The 16,163-nt window shown below is 41.3% G+C and overlaps 1 protein-coding gene across 1 annotated transcript; it reads left to right on the top strand.

Annotated features, from left to right (window-relative positions):
- The first annotated feature begins 855 nt into the window (after positions 1 to 855).
- On the top strand, positions 856 to 10,729 carry timm9 (translocase of inner mitochondrial membrane 9 homolog). Its single transcript, XM_012879721.3, has 4 exons — positions 856 to 1,096; positions 4,658 to 4,706; positions 6,216 to 6,311; positions 10,226 to 10,729. Exons 2-4 carry the CDS (start codon positions 4,668 to 4,670, stop codon positions 10,358 to 10,360), a joined length of 270 nt encoding a protein of 89 aa, XP_012735175.1. The 5' UTR covers positions 856 to 1,096; positions 4,658 to 4,667; the 3' UTR covers positions 10,361 to 10,729.
- Positions 10,730 to 16,163: the final 5,434 nt, after the last annotated feature.

A 16,163-nucleotide genomic window follows, 5' to 3' on the forward strand; every position in this document is an offset into this window, starting at 1 on the left:
AAGACAGTAGGAGCAATAAGAAGTAGCAATTGAGGCAGAAACATTCTAGACCAAATTTTCTCAGGGAGGCTAAGGTAGGACCAATGTTTTTTCAAAGGGGCACATAATGAAAGAATGAAACAATCAAAGAGGGTAATATTTAATCGTTTAATAATATTGAGTGAGCCATTTGTGGCTCTGGAACGGCAGGTTTCAGACCCATAATGTAGCTGACTGTGATCACATCTCAATACAGCTGAAGCTAAATGTGAAACACTTTAATTTTAAATCCTTGTAGAGTGAAACTGTAAAGGTAATAAATTAAAAAAAACTGATTGGTCAACGTGACCAATCAGTTATGGTTTCCTTGCAAGTGCATATAATCATAAGTGTATTTAATTTTATGTCTTTACTACAGGGGCCATAACAGGGTCCAGGACCAGTTTTACGGGGCCACTGGCCCTTGTTGGCCCCTGTCCAGAACCGCCCCTGGGCAGAAAGGAGGCCAGATTAATTATAAGATAAAAATTTGGACATACAGGACTTATTCTACACTGTTTAAAATACAAAAACATCGTACAGTAAAATGTGAATGCCGTGGGGACGAGGAATCAATAGAACATGTTGAAATGTCAGAAATACGAACAGTAAAGAAGAATCATGAGGAGATAATTTTAAATAATCAATGAAATGGTTAATTGTAAAGGAGTTTAGGGAATGAACGTGTACAAAATATTATTCGATTCTTTAAGAAAACCAAACTGATTAACATAATTGTATTATATTTATAGTATATATTTGGGAACTTTATTCCTGATGAACACTCCAGTCCTGCTGGTGGCGGTAACGCTCCTTTTATGTGATCTACCAACCGCCATAAAACACCAGAAGAAGAAGGGGAGGCGGAAGATGATTTCCACATGTGTTGCTGTAACCTTGTAGCTGTCTGTGTGGGGCCTACAGAGAGTACCGAACGCTTGACTTAATGTGAACAGCAACGCGTTTTAGTTGGAATGAGGCTATTTGAATCTCTGTAGAGATTGTTTGTCTTTTAGCCCCCCCTAAAGCTTCAGCTTCACACGGACAGTACCAGCGTGGGCCCAGCCCGGACACACAGGTAACCGCCATTAGCAGACGGATGCATTGACTCGCTGCTGGGCCAGAATGTTCTGGTTCCAGCTCCTAGGGTTGCTTGTCTCCTAGCAGCCAGTTCTGGTATTGGTTTAATCAGGCCAGCTGCTGACAGCAGGTTCTACTCGCTAACGAACAGCAGAAATATCATGGACAAATACCCAAGTGGAAAACCTGTCCAGTATAATGTATTTTTAATCTTTTATTTCCATTTTACAGTTGTGGCGTTTTCTAGTATATTGTAAACATATTTAATGTATAGATACAGAAGTCAAAAATCAAGAAGTAAAAATTAACACTGAAAAAGTGACTGATGTCTTCTAGAATGTCATAAAATGCCATTTCTGGGGTTTATTCCCACCTAAAATGACAGTTTGGTATCAGGTCAGGAGCACATGATGAGAACATTGGTACTTAGCATTTAAGAGGTTTAGACTTTATTCGTTCAACTCCAAATTCATAATGTACATTTGAGTGAAATTTTGTTGCAAGGCTCATAGTAAAAAACAGTTGACAGAAGAGAAACATTATAAATATAAGTTTATTTAAGCTGCCACTTGTCCGGACTCCTGAGAAACAGGAGAATTACATCTCCTCATCCCCAGATTCCACATCCTCCGCGCCATTCCAGACCGCCTCCGTGAGTCTGAAAAGCACCGCATACATATATTTCGGACTATAAGACGCATTTAAAATCCTTAAATTTTCTCTTAAATTTTTATAGGAATTTCAGTAGAAAATAGTGGGTTATTTCTCCCTGGCTGGAGCCCGACAGAACGAAATGGAGCAGGAAATAGACCTGTTCCGTATTTTGACAGTGAACGACAGAGAGCTTGTCCGCTGATGGTGATGTTTGGAGGAGTCACAGAGAATGTGGAATGGTTCTCATTAATTAAAATAACATAGTTGCTCTGTCAGACGGAGGATCACAGAGGATTTGGGGTTGCACCTTTTACACCGCCACCAACCTTATTTCTCTCTGCCGTGCTTCACTCTATTCTACTACTATAAATAAAAATAAAGCGCAGCTTCTTTAGATTTATGAGTATAACTTTTCCTCAGCCATTGCTGGAACAATGAAGGATGGTTTTTAAGCACAGGATCGCAGACTTTTGGTGCTGAGCAGGTATCTCCTCAGCGAGCCTGCTCCACATGTGCAGAGAGAGATAGTTTATACAGTGTATAATTAACTCAAAACGTCAAAAACATGCAGCAAGATTTTCACATTTGATATCTGTTATGTGCAGATATCCCCCACTAACTTAGTAAACCCTTTAGGGTGACTTTTCAGCCGCGACGAACATGATCCTGTCAGCGGGAAATCAGACTGTTTGGTCAAGTAATAACGCAGTCGCAGCCGCCGTAACACCGCATGTTCCCGGCCTGGCTCGCCTATTTCCATTTCTTTTTTCCAAAATCTAACATATGGACTGACAAGAGCTTGCAGGCTCACAAAAACTATATGTTACTTAGGTGTTCAGTTACAATAATATTAGGTAATAAATATTTTAGCTTCAAATAAAGAACCTATGTTGCTTGTAACTAGAATGTAACTCAATCCTCTAATACTTAATGTTGTCTATATATGAACAGCAAAGGTGGAGCTGTAAAGCTGGTGTCAAGGTTGAATTTCATCCTTTAACTAGTGCCCCTAGGGAAATAATTGGGCATAACAATACAACCAGTGCAAAAACACCTCTTCTGACAATCAAATAAACCACTAGCAAATTTTATAGACTGTTTCAGCACAAGCTGCGCTTTATGGAAAAACTACATGCTGCATTTGTCCTTGTACATATTTTTCTTCCAAGGATGTTTATTCTATAGGTTTTTCTCATTTTCTTTGAAGAGTCATAAAGGATTTTAGATATGTAATGCTCTTTCTTTCTTCTGAGGGTATTACAGTTTTTAAGGTGTCCTTTAGGGATGCTTATGTCTTGTTTTTCTGTAAGTCTTTTAATTTGGCTCTGGCTCTTATCATTCTGAGTGTCTCACCAAAAGTTCATCATGGTTACATAACAATAAAGACTCTTGATTTTTGAAAATTTAGTACAGAGCCCTGCTCCCCTCTTTCATACAGTACCTTCACTCAGACTTTGTCAGCAAATTCAAGCTTAAACTTTAATCAACAATTACCATCAGAATGAAATTGTATTCAGATTGAGAGGGCTGGTTTATCATCCATAATCTGATCAGCGTCCATCTAAACTGGGGCTGGATGATCATTTTATAACAATATATATTAATCTATGAATAGACGTATATCGATGATAGAAAAAAAAGGATCAATAAAAAGTTCAATAGAATAACAGTTTTCCTTCCTTTTGCATTTGAGCCATGTAGGTTAATATTACAGTACCCTCCCAACCAATCACAAACTCAGACCCAGGAACCAAGCTCCGCCCCCTTCAAAGAGTTTAGAGAGCAGGCTTTCTTTTATTCTTTTTAAAAACATGCAGTTTTAGTAAAAAGCTGGTTAAATAAAGGGTTGAGTTTAAATTCAGTGTGTTCTATATATAAAAATAGGTCGCTAAGCAACAGCTTACAATGGCCAACAATTTGTTAATTATCGATATTGATCAATATGATTTAAATTTTATCAATAAGCTTTTTTTCTATATCGCCCAGCCATAATCTAAACGCTTGTTCTGATTAACTCATGAAGCGCCTGCATGTGGAGGATGGAGCCTCAGCGCTGTGCAGCACACATTTAGGATTAGCATCATTTCCTCTCGCTCTCTCAGCAGCAACAGCAGGAGTTTTCAATCATCGGAACAAACGTCAGCTATTGTAACAACTTACCCTGCTGTTGAGCTCTCTTCACCCTCGTCTGTGACTCCATGTTGTTTCAGGTCATGTGTCATTGCTATGTTAAATCTCGCACGTTACTTATTTTTTGGTTTTGTGAAGAGGGACTTGCTCCCCATCTTTTGAGGACTTGGTTCGAGCCGTTTTCTCTGTGTCGTCATTTGTATAATTTACCACAAAAAAATTTAAAATGCCGCCTCCGTTCTGCCTCGCTTCATTCTGCACTCAGTAAGCATAGACGACGGTCTGCAGGTGAGGTACACGGCTCTGCGACTTGGCAAGTGACTCATTAATGGCGCGACAGAAGGTGGCAGTGGAAAAGTGGCTGTGGATGGAGGGAAGCGCTGTCCCAATCATTCTCTGCTGTCCTCACCACTCCACACATTTCCAGTCTGAGGCGTTGCAGGCCCCAGACCACATAGAGATGCAGCTGGTCAGTACGCTGTCTACCATCCCGCTGTAGAAAGTGGGGAAGGTAGGAGGCTGACTCTTCTCATGCGACGCAGAATTGTCAGAACCTCCAGAAGTGTGCATCCAGAAAGGGAATCCCCTGGTTATGAGCTGTGTCTGAAGAGATCTGCCTGATATTCAGAATGATCTCTCTGAGAGCAGCAGAGTGTCATTGAGGCTCCAGACTCCTGGAAGCTTGCTACAAACCGTGTGTGAATGTACAGATTAGCTTCTGAGTAAGGCTGGTGTGACTCTGGTGTTTTTTTGTTTTGTTTTTTTGTCTCTTCAGAGTGTGAACCATGGCCGTCCAAGTGACTGAGTCTGACCAGATCAAACAGGTAAGCAGCCCAAGTTTACTTCACAGTTACAGTAGCTGTCTAAACATCTCCTTACTGAAAGGGAGGAAAGACGCTAATATGTTTGACCGATGTCAGAGGCAGTAGATGGCAACAAAAAGCATCTCACTGAAGCTATTTAAACCAGAGGAGGTACTATTAACTCTTTGTGGGTTGGGTGTCCTGACATTTTCACCAGCTAGGAAACATATTTATGATATATATTTTAAACCAGCCAAATTTGCCTTTCAGCGGGCTAACTGGCTCTGTAAAGCATTAGAGAAGCAGCACTCCATACAGCCGGAGGACGCTGCCTTCAAGTCCCTCCTGCAGTGTCTCTAAAGTCTCATTAGAAGGACTTTAAAGCAAAGGGGTGGTATGATTTTATTGGAGCTCTATCTGTTTTAAACCTTTGATATGGTTTTCCATGAAAGCCTGAGCATATCGTAGACTCTCATCGATGCTACATTACTCTACGACAGGGATGTCCAAACGTTTTGGCAGGTGGGCTGAAATTATCAGGTCAAAAGTACTTGAGGGCCAAAAACTGATTTAAAAAAAGATTAAAAGAACGACCAAAAGATTATGTTTTAATATTTTTTTTAACCTGCTTTACAAAAATATGATTATTTTAATTTAAAAGAAATGTCAGATTTTCTGAGGTAATGGGATGTATAAATAACTGTAGATCCAAAGTTGTTAAAACAGGTTTTGCTCATTTTGTTTATTAAAAGATGGACACCCATTGTACAAATTATTTTAGGCTCAGTTGGGGGAAAAAATATATTCTTTTTGGTCTAGCAATATATAAAAAAAAGGATTTATGTCAGTATTTCTTTGAAAACGCTTGCTGTATTTAGCTAATTTTAATAAATTAATTCAAAACAGGTTTTTAACCTTTGTGTTAAAGTCCTGAGATGGCTATAATCCTATTTACTATGAGATTAAAGAAAATACATAGTGTGGTTATTAAAAGATGAATATCTTGTGTTGAATTTAACATTTTTAGTTATACGATCTTAACCTGTAATAATTTTGCCCTAATAAAAATAAAAAGTTTCCATCTGCGTCAACAATCTATGCTGGTGGACCAAAATGTTCTTGGAATGCTGTTGGGGGGGGGGGGGCACACAAAATCAGTCCAGGGGCCGCAAATGGCCTCCAGGCCGGACTTTGGACGTGTCTACTCTATGACGTAATGTAGTATCAGTGCAGCTCATGGGAATAACATAAGTGTTGAACAAGTGTTTGACTCTTGAGTCACAAAGGTTGTCTTGAATTGTTGTTATCAGAATATACATGTCAACATGAGATAAGGCACACACACAAAAAGCAAAAACAAAACACAAAACCCACACACTGGAGAGCAACTCTTCAGGATTTTTTTCTTTTAATTTTAATTTTTTTTTCTTTTTTATTTATTACCAAACACCCTGCCCCGCTCAGCATTTGGTGGATGTTGGCAAACCAATGCTTTGTTTCTGATGGGTGCATTTTCTGCTTGACTCTCAGTTCAAGGAGTTTTTGGGGACATACAACAAAGTGACCGAGAACTGCTTCATGGACTGTGTCAAAGATTTCACCACGAGAGATGTGAAGCCTGAGGAGGTGAGAAAGCAGACATTTTATTCTTCGGTTTTATTTTTATTTATTTATTTTTTACAAACATTAGCAAATGGACAGTAAAACCTTTTTAAGTGTCAGCATTGCCAATGGTAGAATTGGTGGTTAAAGCTTACTACAATATTTTCTGCCATTTGTTGTGGCAACAACAAAAAAATTTAATTATCTGCCCTTCTGTAAATGCGTCTCAGTGGACATTCAGAACCTCACAAACACAAATACTGCTTCAGGACACTGGTTCCTACTGAACAGTAAAGTCACTGTTCAGTTCAGTTCAGTCATATTTTCAGCCTTAGGCAATACCTTATATTGCCTAAGGCTTTCGCTCACCCAGCCAAATAATGGAAATCATGTGCTCCCATCACTATCGTAGCCACAGATGTATAAAATCCAGCCTTTAACTACAGACTGTCTACAAACATCTGTGAAAGAATGGGTCGCTCTCAGGAGCTCAGTGAAGTTCTGTGATTGGATGCTTCCTGTGTAACAAGTCCAGTGTGAATTTTTGCTGCTAAATATTCCACTTAGGGATGCAAATAAATAATCGACTGTTCATTATCGATGAATAGTTACTTAGATTAAAGTTTGTTCCATCTGATTAACTGATAACGTACGCTTAGACCTTCTGTCAGTGTTGTAGTATGTTATATTTTATAGTATTTTGTAGTATTCCCACCATCCGGCAGAAGGCGCTGTCGGTCATTCTAAAGTGGAGTCACACTGCAGAAAAAAATGACGGACACAACATGAAGAGATCCAAACAGAGTCCGGTGTGGGATTACTTCTGCACTGTTTAATGAGGATGCAAAATGCTCTTTATGTGGTTCTGTTTCTAAATCTGAACACTTAACAAGTTCCTTAAGAGGTCAGCTAAATAGCTCCATTCAGCTGGGCTGCCTGGCGGAGCAGAGTCAGCTTCTCAACCAAAACTCACTGATGTGCTCAGAAAGTGAGGAAGTAATGACAGAAAAGTAGAGGTCATTACGCAAAAAAACTGACTTGATAAAGAGAGGAGGCTGTAAGCACTGTTAATGGTGAGAACTTTCATGGGGATTATTAGTTTTTCCTTGTATTCTCTTCAACTCTATTCAGTAACCAAACCATGTTTCTGTTTTATATTTTACAAATATGTCCAAGTTCAATAATGTGAGAAAAACACAGTTTTAGTATTTAATACTAACCAGACCCTAGCCAGCTGAATTTAGTTCCGCCTAGCTCCACTCACATCCATCTGGGACCTCTCCGATAGAGTGATTTCTCCAACCAAATTTATTGTCTAGCCAATAGGGACGCAGGGCTGGAGTTTCATAGATGTGACGTAGTGGAGAAGCGTGTTTTCCCGGGCACGCCCGTGGCTGAGCGGTTAGCGTGAACCATATTAGGAGGCCTTTAGTCCTCGACGCGGTCGGCCCGGGATCGACTCCGACCCGCGGAGCTTTGCCGCCTGTCTTTCACCCTCTTCCTGTCAGCTCACTGTCAATAAAACGCGTGCCACTAGAACCGCAAACACATAAAAAAAAAGGTTTTGTTTTTTCCTGCGTCACTCTCACAGCGTCACGGGTTGGCTTCGGTGTGAGTGGTTAAAATAGGACGTCGATAAAGATGACAGACAAGTGGCTTATCCAATCATATGCAGGGATTTTTGATAAGGCCCAGCCTTCAGTAAAGGTAATTCCTATGGATCAGTCCCAGATGGATGTGAGTGGAGCTAGGCGGAGCGAAAGTCATCTGGCTAGGGTCAGGTTAATTTAATACAGGTGGCACAATAAACTATTAAAATATAATGAAGAAGTGTTTGACTCTTGAGTCTTTTAGAATTCAGCATATTGTCAAAATAAACCTTCATGTTATGGAAAGACCCTCTTGATACAAGAGAAAACTAAAGTTTTTAGAAAAATGTATGCTTATCCATTAATCTGTAGTCGACCGATAAGATCAATCAACTTTAGATCAACTCATTAATAGATAAGTTGCATCACAAATTCCACTGTTAACCGTCAGTGGTTTTACTACAACCAGTTCCAGTTACCAGTTACCAGTTCCTTGCAAGTTTTACAATTCACTGGTTTATTTCTGTCAGACTGGCGAACTAGTAAAAAAACCCTTTTGGGACCGTTTCCCCCGCTGCTCCTTGCTACGACATATTAACATGCTCTGTGTTGTGGTTTGAGAGGGCGGCACTTTGTGACGGCGTCCTAGGTCCGAGTTTACGATTGGTCGAGAGGAAGTAGTGACTGTAGCATCAACTAAAATGATAGGCTGAAAGGAAAACAGTTTTTATCTAACTTTTATCGACCCGTTTTTTTCCTATCGCGCCACACGTCTATCGATCGATATATATTGTTATTGAATTATCGTCCAGCCCTAAATAAGACTGATGGCGAATGACGTCACGTTTTTTAAGCGGCCAGTAACGGCTTGAGTTGGCCGGATGTTCGGGCAAGCAGAGTACAAAGTTTGAATGGCAACATCTGCGATACAAATAATTTTGGAAGATGACGAAAGGTGGGTGGGTACTTTTAACCTAAAATCTCATAGCAATGGGGTACCGCGCGCAAGCTATTTTTAGAAACACAACGTCACGATGACGTCACATCACGTGGTACGCAGTGGGGCAAACTCCGGAAAGCCGCCGTTGTTTTGCTGTAAAAGAGACATGCGTTAGCCTAGGTTTTACTCGGTAAACGACTGCTTTTTCCAAATCTAAGACCATGGTTTTTAAACATTGTTGCTATGGAACGGGCAACAGCGACTCGAGTTACGCTGATCGGCCGCATATGAAGGATGTTTTCTTCAAGACTGCCAAGGAGAAATGTGCGCTTGGCACACCGGGGCGGTCGGCCTACACAACAGTTCAACCCGGAAAAAGTTACCAAATTCAAGTACATATGTAGCAAGCATTTTGTTGGAGGAAAGGGCACAACCGAAGAACATCCTGACCCAATTCCAGCGACATCAAGTCAAGGTAAGAGTATTTTGGTGGCCGACATGTTAATAAAGTAGCGCCTGCTACCATGACAACATATAGGCTATCATGGTAGCAGGCGCTAACATGATAGCCTGCTACCAGGCTTACTCAAAAACATTTCAAATGAGACAAACATTAAACATATACCCATTCCTGGACGGTGATTGCAAACAACAACAACAACAAAAAAAAAACGGCCGACGCTGCCATGATCGCCGCGCAGGAAAAAAAAACAAAGCTTACCGTTCATCAACTCGGACAGTTTTCCAGTCTTTTTAAGCCCTCGAACCTCAAGCCATCGTTTGAGCTGAAGGTTGGTGTGTTCTTCGACAGTGCGACCAGTAAACCGTGCGTCTGGGACATCGTCTTGGGAAAGTTTAACGGCTGTAAAGTCGGTCATATCGCTGGTTCTGTTGCGCTTGTAATAGCTGGGTTATCCGTGCTTTCTCTCCTGTATGCCCTACCTAAGCGGCAAAAGGGGCGTTGCTCTTGAGACGGTGACGTCACGTGCGCGGTACCGCATTTAACATTTCCTTTTGTTCTGAGCTGCATCATAACAGAAGTATGTTACAAATAGTGCCTTCAGTGTATTGTTACACCTGTAGTGGCCAGGAAACTCTCCAGATCTTAAATGCAAATGTCTTTCTCAGAACTGAGCATAGGGCAGGTAGAAAATGACACGTGGTCTCCTGCAGGACTTCGTTTTGTACATGGAAAAAGTCTGGTATGAAATGTTGAAGTGGTGGATTATCAGCACCCTCCTTGTCCCTCTTGGAAGTGGAATAAACTTTACAGTTGTTGCTTTGTGGCCCCATGAGGACAACAGTGAACCTGTTTCTGAAACAACTCAACAGAATATTTGGACTGTTCTTCACCAACTCAAGGTAACTTCCTTTTTGTTTATCTACTTTGTTCCTGTTTTGTCTTCCAGTCAAGCTGCTCGGAGTCCTGCCTGCAGAAGTATCTAAAGATGACTCAGCGGATCTCCATGCGCTTCCAGGAGTATCACATTCAGCAGAACGAAGCTCTTGCTGCTAAGGCTGGACTGCTGGGACAGCCTCGCTGAACTGCTCTCAAACTGAAAGTAAGCATGGTCAAATTGGTCCTGGTCCAGCAGCGCCTCGGTCATCAGAGTAAAAACTACAACTGCTTCTGATGGTGTTTGGTGTAAAACTGACCCAAGGCTTGGACATCTCACAGGACAACCTGTGCATAAAGGCTCATTGAGTTTCTAAAGCTGAACAGCTGCAAAGCAAAATCCTGATTCTGTCTGATCTTCTGTGGCAGAATAGTGTGAAACTGGGGTATATGTTTTTGCATCTTGTGTACTGAAACTGGTAATAATGGTTTTACTGGGGGGGGTTATATATAGCTCCTGACCAGATGTTTTGCTCTTTGTCTGAAAATAATAAAACCAACAAAGTCAAAGATTTTACATATTGGTTTGTTTCTACTTCCACTAGTTGATTTTTTTTTTTTTTTTTTAACCAGGTTAAATTCTGGAATTTGATTTCAGTATTTTCTGAGTTCAAGTATGGAAAAAGTAAACAAAATCTTGGAAAAACACTTGTATTCCTAATCCCACTGTCTAAACGTAGTCCTACCTGCCTGGTAAACGTCTGTGAGTCTTTTCTTACATTTCCTCCTGTGTTCTTTCCCTCCCAGTTTCTCTTTTTTACCTTAAAGGGGACATATCATGCTTTTCGGTTCTTTTTCACATTGAAATCATTGGTTTATTCAAAGTAAAACTGCAATGCTTTGGTCTGAATCCATCGTTAATTTACCCTCACATTCCCTCTTTTTGCCCTTGTTCTGAGGGGTGTCTGAGAACAATTTGTTTTGGTGCTGTCTTTTTAAATCTAAAGGAGGCACTTCATACCCGCCCTCCTCCAGGTCGCAGAGCGTTCCACTCCAACCCATTTGGCCGTTTTGTAGTATGCTGTGGGGCGGTGTTATGAACAACCAAACATTTTGACTTGTACATTTGTAGCTTTGGCATCCTTCAGCTTCATCCATTGGCAACAAAATGGCTCAGAGAACTAAAAATGCAGCAAATACCACAAAGTAAATGTTCAAAAAACGCAATAAAAACACAGGAAACTGATCGGCTTGAGAAATATGACCCAAACAGAATATAAAGATATCTACGCGACTCCTAAACTGACTACGTTCAATTTTACATAAGTCCCCTTAAGGTCCTTCCATATGTAACTCGAGTCCCTCAGCCTACAGCCTTCCGGGGAAAAAATACAAATTGTGCGCTCTATGGACAACTTCCTTAATTTCCGTGAGGTGGGCTGTGGCTAAACATCATGTCACAAAATGGATTGTGGGATTCCTTATAGCTCCTTAGCGCCGATAAGGGACATTGCGGGGTTCCAATGTGAAAGGAGCAATCGGGGTTCTTGCCATTGAATTTCAGTGTAATGGTTACATTGTTACATTGACCGCTTGTTACGCTCAGTAAAGGTGCTATGTTGTAAGCTAATAGTAACACATGGAAAGGTCAGTAAAGCGCATGAATGTGCATCAGGGCAGTTGTAAACCTTCCAGACAACATTAGCTAACGCTAGTTGTTACGTAGCGCCTGTACTGCACTACGCAACGCTCCGCTGGTTTAATGCATGCAGAAGCAACACTGCAGTCCCTACCCCTGACCATAACCTCACAGGCTCATTTTCCTACCACCTTCCTTACTGGCTGCATTATTGGGATAACACTTATGGCGAACGCTGATGCACGTCCGCTTTGGCTAAAGAGTCCTTACCCAAAAGCCATTTTCAGATGCAGCCTCTTCTCTTGCTTTGTTTTGCACTGCCTTGTTTCCTTAGTGTCTTTCCTTCTTTATCACCTACTTTCTTGTATCCTAAATTTCTTTCTTGTACCCTCCCTTTTGTTCCTTCTGTTCTTGCTCATGTCCATCCTCACTCCTTTTTTCATTGTTTAATTATTTCTTTCCCACCTTCCTTGTATCCCTTTCTGTTTTCTGTCTAGTATTTTTTTTTTTTATTAATTCTCCTCCCTTATATCCTCCTTTTGTCCTTTCTTCCTTATGACAATACTTCTTCCCCTCCTTATGTCGTACCCTTCCTTCCATCCTTGTCCTACCTCCACTCCATTCTTCTACACTTCTTTTCTTTCCCTCCTTGTGTCCTTTGTTCCATCCAGTTTAATTTTTTTATTTATTCCTGCCCCCTGTAGAAATATCTGCTGTAAATTATTGGTGCTCTTTTGTATTTTCAGTCTTATAAATTAATTAACCTCTGGATAGACAACTGGAAAATTGATTTTAAAGGTTTAGTGGACAATTTTTCTGGAAATGTGAGTAAGAAACGGCCAATTTCCTTTTTTAATAAATGCGCAAGACCGTCTTACGTTTTCTTTTGCTCCTCAGGGGGATCGCGTGAAAGAATCTCCCATAAAAGGCGCAGTTCCACTGGCCCGCTCTTTTTCGCCCGCCCTACTCTGCTCTTCTCGCTCAGATTATCTTCGCCCGTTTTAGCGATTCCACCGGCCTAGAAAGGTCTGGAAAAGGGACACACCTCCTGGGCATCGCTTTAGCCCCCCGTCCCCTATTTAAAGAAATCTGTGAGAAATGGTAAATGACAAAAATACATCATTATAAATAACAGGGGGGGGAAAATATAAAAAAAAAAAAATAATTTTTCTATAGCTGACATGCAAGATTGTCTTGGATACTTTTAAGGAGTAATCCACCAGGATAAATATCTGGATCCCACATGTAATGATGAAACAAGGCAGAGCCTGACTGAACTCTGCTTTGAAACTGTGTTTGAGAGAGAAGAGGAGAGGTGGAGGCGTTTAGCCTGCAGGCTTCAGGCCTCTCAGCCGACTTCCAGCTCCCTGCAGCGGCTGCTGGTTCCCGGGGCAAACCGCTCCTTCTTCAAGGGAAAGTTAATATTTACACCTTTTTATATGAGAGATTTTGTTTCAGTCATGGCAGGAGACAGGAGGACATGTTAATAAAGTCTTTAACCGCAGAGAAAATACTGTTATCAGTTTGATCATGCGCTGACTCCCAGGCTTTGGGCAGCAGTGAGCGCGTTGACAAGCTTGAGCTTCTGTAGAGTAGCCAGCGCTCCTGAAGCAAACCGCTGCCCCGCCCAGGGGATTTCAGACACAGTTAAAATTCAAAGCTTTATATTAGATCTTTTGCTTCAGCCATAGCAGGAGTGAGAACACGTTAATAGCTGAAAAGATTTTTAAACGCAGTGAGATTATCGGTTTGAATGTGTTCTTACTACCAGGCTGCGGGTTGCTCTGTCAGCAGTAAGACTGTGAGGCATTGGCCGAGCTCAACCTACTTTCAGCGGGGCAACTATGTGAAAGCACGGAGTTCTGAGTCTTTATACAGAAAGAGAGGCCGGCAGCAGGGAAAGGCAGACAGACGTTGTCTTGTACCATGAGAGGTGTATGGATGGACACTTCAGAGACAATAACAGCTTTCAGTGTAAAATGAGAGAGAGCCTCAATAAATCCACTGGTTTGATGCATCTCTGGGTATAGAAAGCAGAAGTGTCCCTTTTTCTTGTACTCTTCAGACGTGGCTCATGGTTTGAAAATAAAATTATATTCCGGTTTGACCCACTCTGTAGTGGTCCTTAATATTAATGTGTCGCTCTTTAGTTTTTCTGGACTTCCTATGAGAAAACCTCATTTCTCCTCCGCTGTGGGCAATCACTGAAAAGAGGTGCATTCACTCAAAACTCCTCTTGAGTCAGCTCAGTTTGACCCTGGTCCTCAGCTGAGCCAGAGGAACCCAGGCTGGCCCTTAAAAAAAAAAAAAAACTGCTGCTGAAACATTGAAAGTGAGCAGAAGCTGGGCGGTGTGTGGCCATTATGAGCCAGTGGAACTGGGGTTATATGCTCTGGTCTTATTTCTGTCTCCTGGAGCCTTCTTCTCATAAACTAGTAACTTTTTGCTCCTTGGGACTCAGCCATTTTCAAAGTATATAGTGAGAGGATTGGAGCTATAATGAATGGCTGAAAGCGAAGCTAACCAGAAGTGTGTGTGCGCAGCAGGAAGAAACTGGCAAGAAATGAGCACGCACATTGCCTTTTGATGAGCGCGTCACAATGATCGGCACGTGGGACAACCACTACAAATACATGATCCCCCTGGAACTCAAAGCTGAAAGAAAGTTGTCCACTATACCTTTTAAATGGATATGAACCATCAATATCTCACCTGCATTACATGGCTCTCTTAGTCTTGGCTGAGATGCTCCATCCTGTACAGCCACAACTAGAAGGCTTACCAACCTTCTAGTTGTGGTTAATTATTGGGCTTGTTGCCTTTGAAGGGGGGGGGCTTAAAATGACAACTTATGTCCCCCAAACCTTTCATGGTATAAACATGCATTTATAATTGTAAAAATAATAAAATTGAATCAATGTTAGCTGTCCAGGGTGTCTAATTTTGCTGTTGGAGCTTTCAAGTATTACTTCTCACCTTCCTGTCCAGATATGATCCCATTTTGTTACAAAAAGACCAAAAAGGGTAAAGTGATGGTTCTCAATAGCTAGTAATGGTAGTTTGATGCATTTATGTTAACAAGCATGAAAGTATATGTGAATATGACCAGTCATCCACTAATATAGCATTCTGTCAACCTCCAAATGACAGTGTAAACATGGCCAGTATTACAGTGACTCTCATGAAAGCTCTGACCCCTGTAAAAATGCTAGGTTTCTGTGATGTAGAAAAATGGGACCATGATAATAGAAGCTGCCGGATTTTCCAACAAGCACCGTTTATGGTATGAGACAAGAATCTCCTTTGTTTTCCATACCTCTAAGACACCAAAACATGCCTAAATTCTTCTAAGATATGGTGGGGCAACGTGTCATGGGCTGCTGAAACTAGGAACTTTTTTGACCATTGCATAATGTTCACTTCACTGTCCCGGAGCTGTAGCACCCCAGTCCATTAAAGGTAGTAAATATTCATTCTACTGGCCTAAACATAAAGATGCACAGAACTTGAAGACATGACATTGGAAATATTTTACATCCTACCAAATACTGCAATTAAGATATTAAATGCAGTGATATTGTGGTGAAGGTTGTAATACTATGCAGTTCTACATGAAGCAAAACCCATCTAATAGTTTTTGTGAGGTGAACAAAGGTGTGAACTGAACCTGGAGTCAGAGCTTCAAGAGAAACCACGCTCAGATGTATCCTGGTCCTGGACATGGGTTACAACTGTCATGTCCTTTGGAGACGTCAGACGAGCCTTAGCTGGGTTAAGGAGAAAAAGACTGAACAGTTGCTCAGTGGTCAAGAGTACATCAAGGTTCCAGAGTCTGGAGGAAGAGAGGGAAGACCCATAATCCATGTTGCCTGAAGTCCAGAGTGAAGTTTCCACAGTCAGTGATGGTTTGGAGTGCCATGTCAGCTGCTGCTTGTGGTCCACTAGGATTTCTGAAGTCCACAGTCAATGCAGCCATCTACCAGGAGGTTTTAGAGCCCTTCATGCTTCCCTCTCCAGACAAGCTGTATAGAGATGCTGATTTTATTTTCCAGTAGGACTTGGTCCCTGCCTACACTGCCAAAGGTACCAAAATCTGATCTAAGGTAACACCATGACTTAAAGTACACAGAGACCCTACAGACTGTTGTCAAGAGAAAGATGAGACACCAGAACCAAGAATGCAGATGAGCTAAAGGTCACTATCAAAACAATTTAGGCTTCCTGAACACCTCATTAGAACTGCCGTGTTGATGCGGTAATTCATGCATAACCAGTCCCAGCCAAGTATTAGTGCAGATACTGTACAGGACATGGACATACTGTTCAGGAAGCCCACATATCTGCACTAAAAAATCCCTTATTAACGTTTATC

The sequence above is a fragment of the Fundulus heteroclitus genome, chromosome 19 (genome assembly GCF_011125445.2).
Source record: "Fundulus heteroclitus isolate FHET01 chromosome 19, MU-UCD_Fhet_4.1, whole genome shotgun sequence".
NCBI lineage: Eukaryota > Metazoa > Chordata > Actinopteri > Cyprinodontiformes > Fundulidae > Fundulus > Fundulus heteroclitus.

Excerpts from the sequence above, each read along its gene's own strand:
- timm9 (XM_012879721.3), top strand. The coding sequence starts at position 4,668 with ATGGCCGTCCAAGTGACTGAGTCTGACCAGATCAAACAG. Across the intron at positions 4,707-6,215 it reads AGTCTGACCAGATCAAACAG|TTCAAGGAGTTTTTGGGGAC; the intron begins GTAAGCAGCCCA and ends CTTGACTCTCAG. Across the intron at positions 6,312-10,225 it reads GAGATGTGAAGCCTGAGGAG|TCAAGCTGCTCGGAGTCCTG; the intron begins GTGAGAAAGCAG and ends TTTGTCTTCCAG.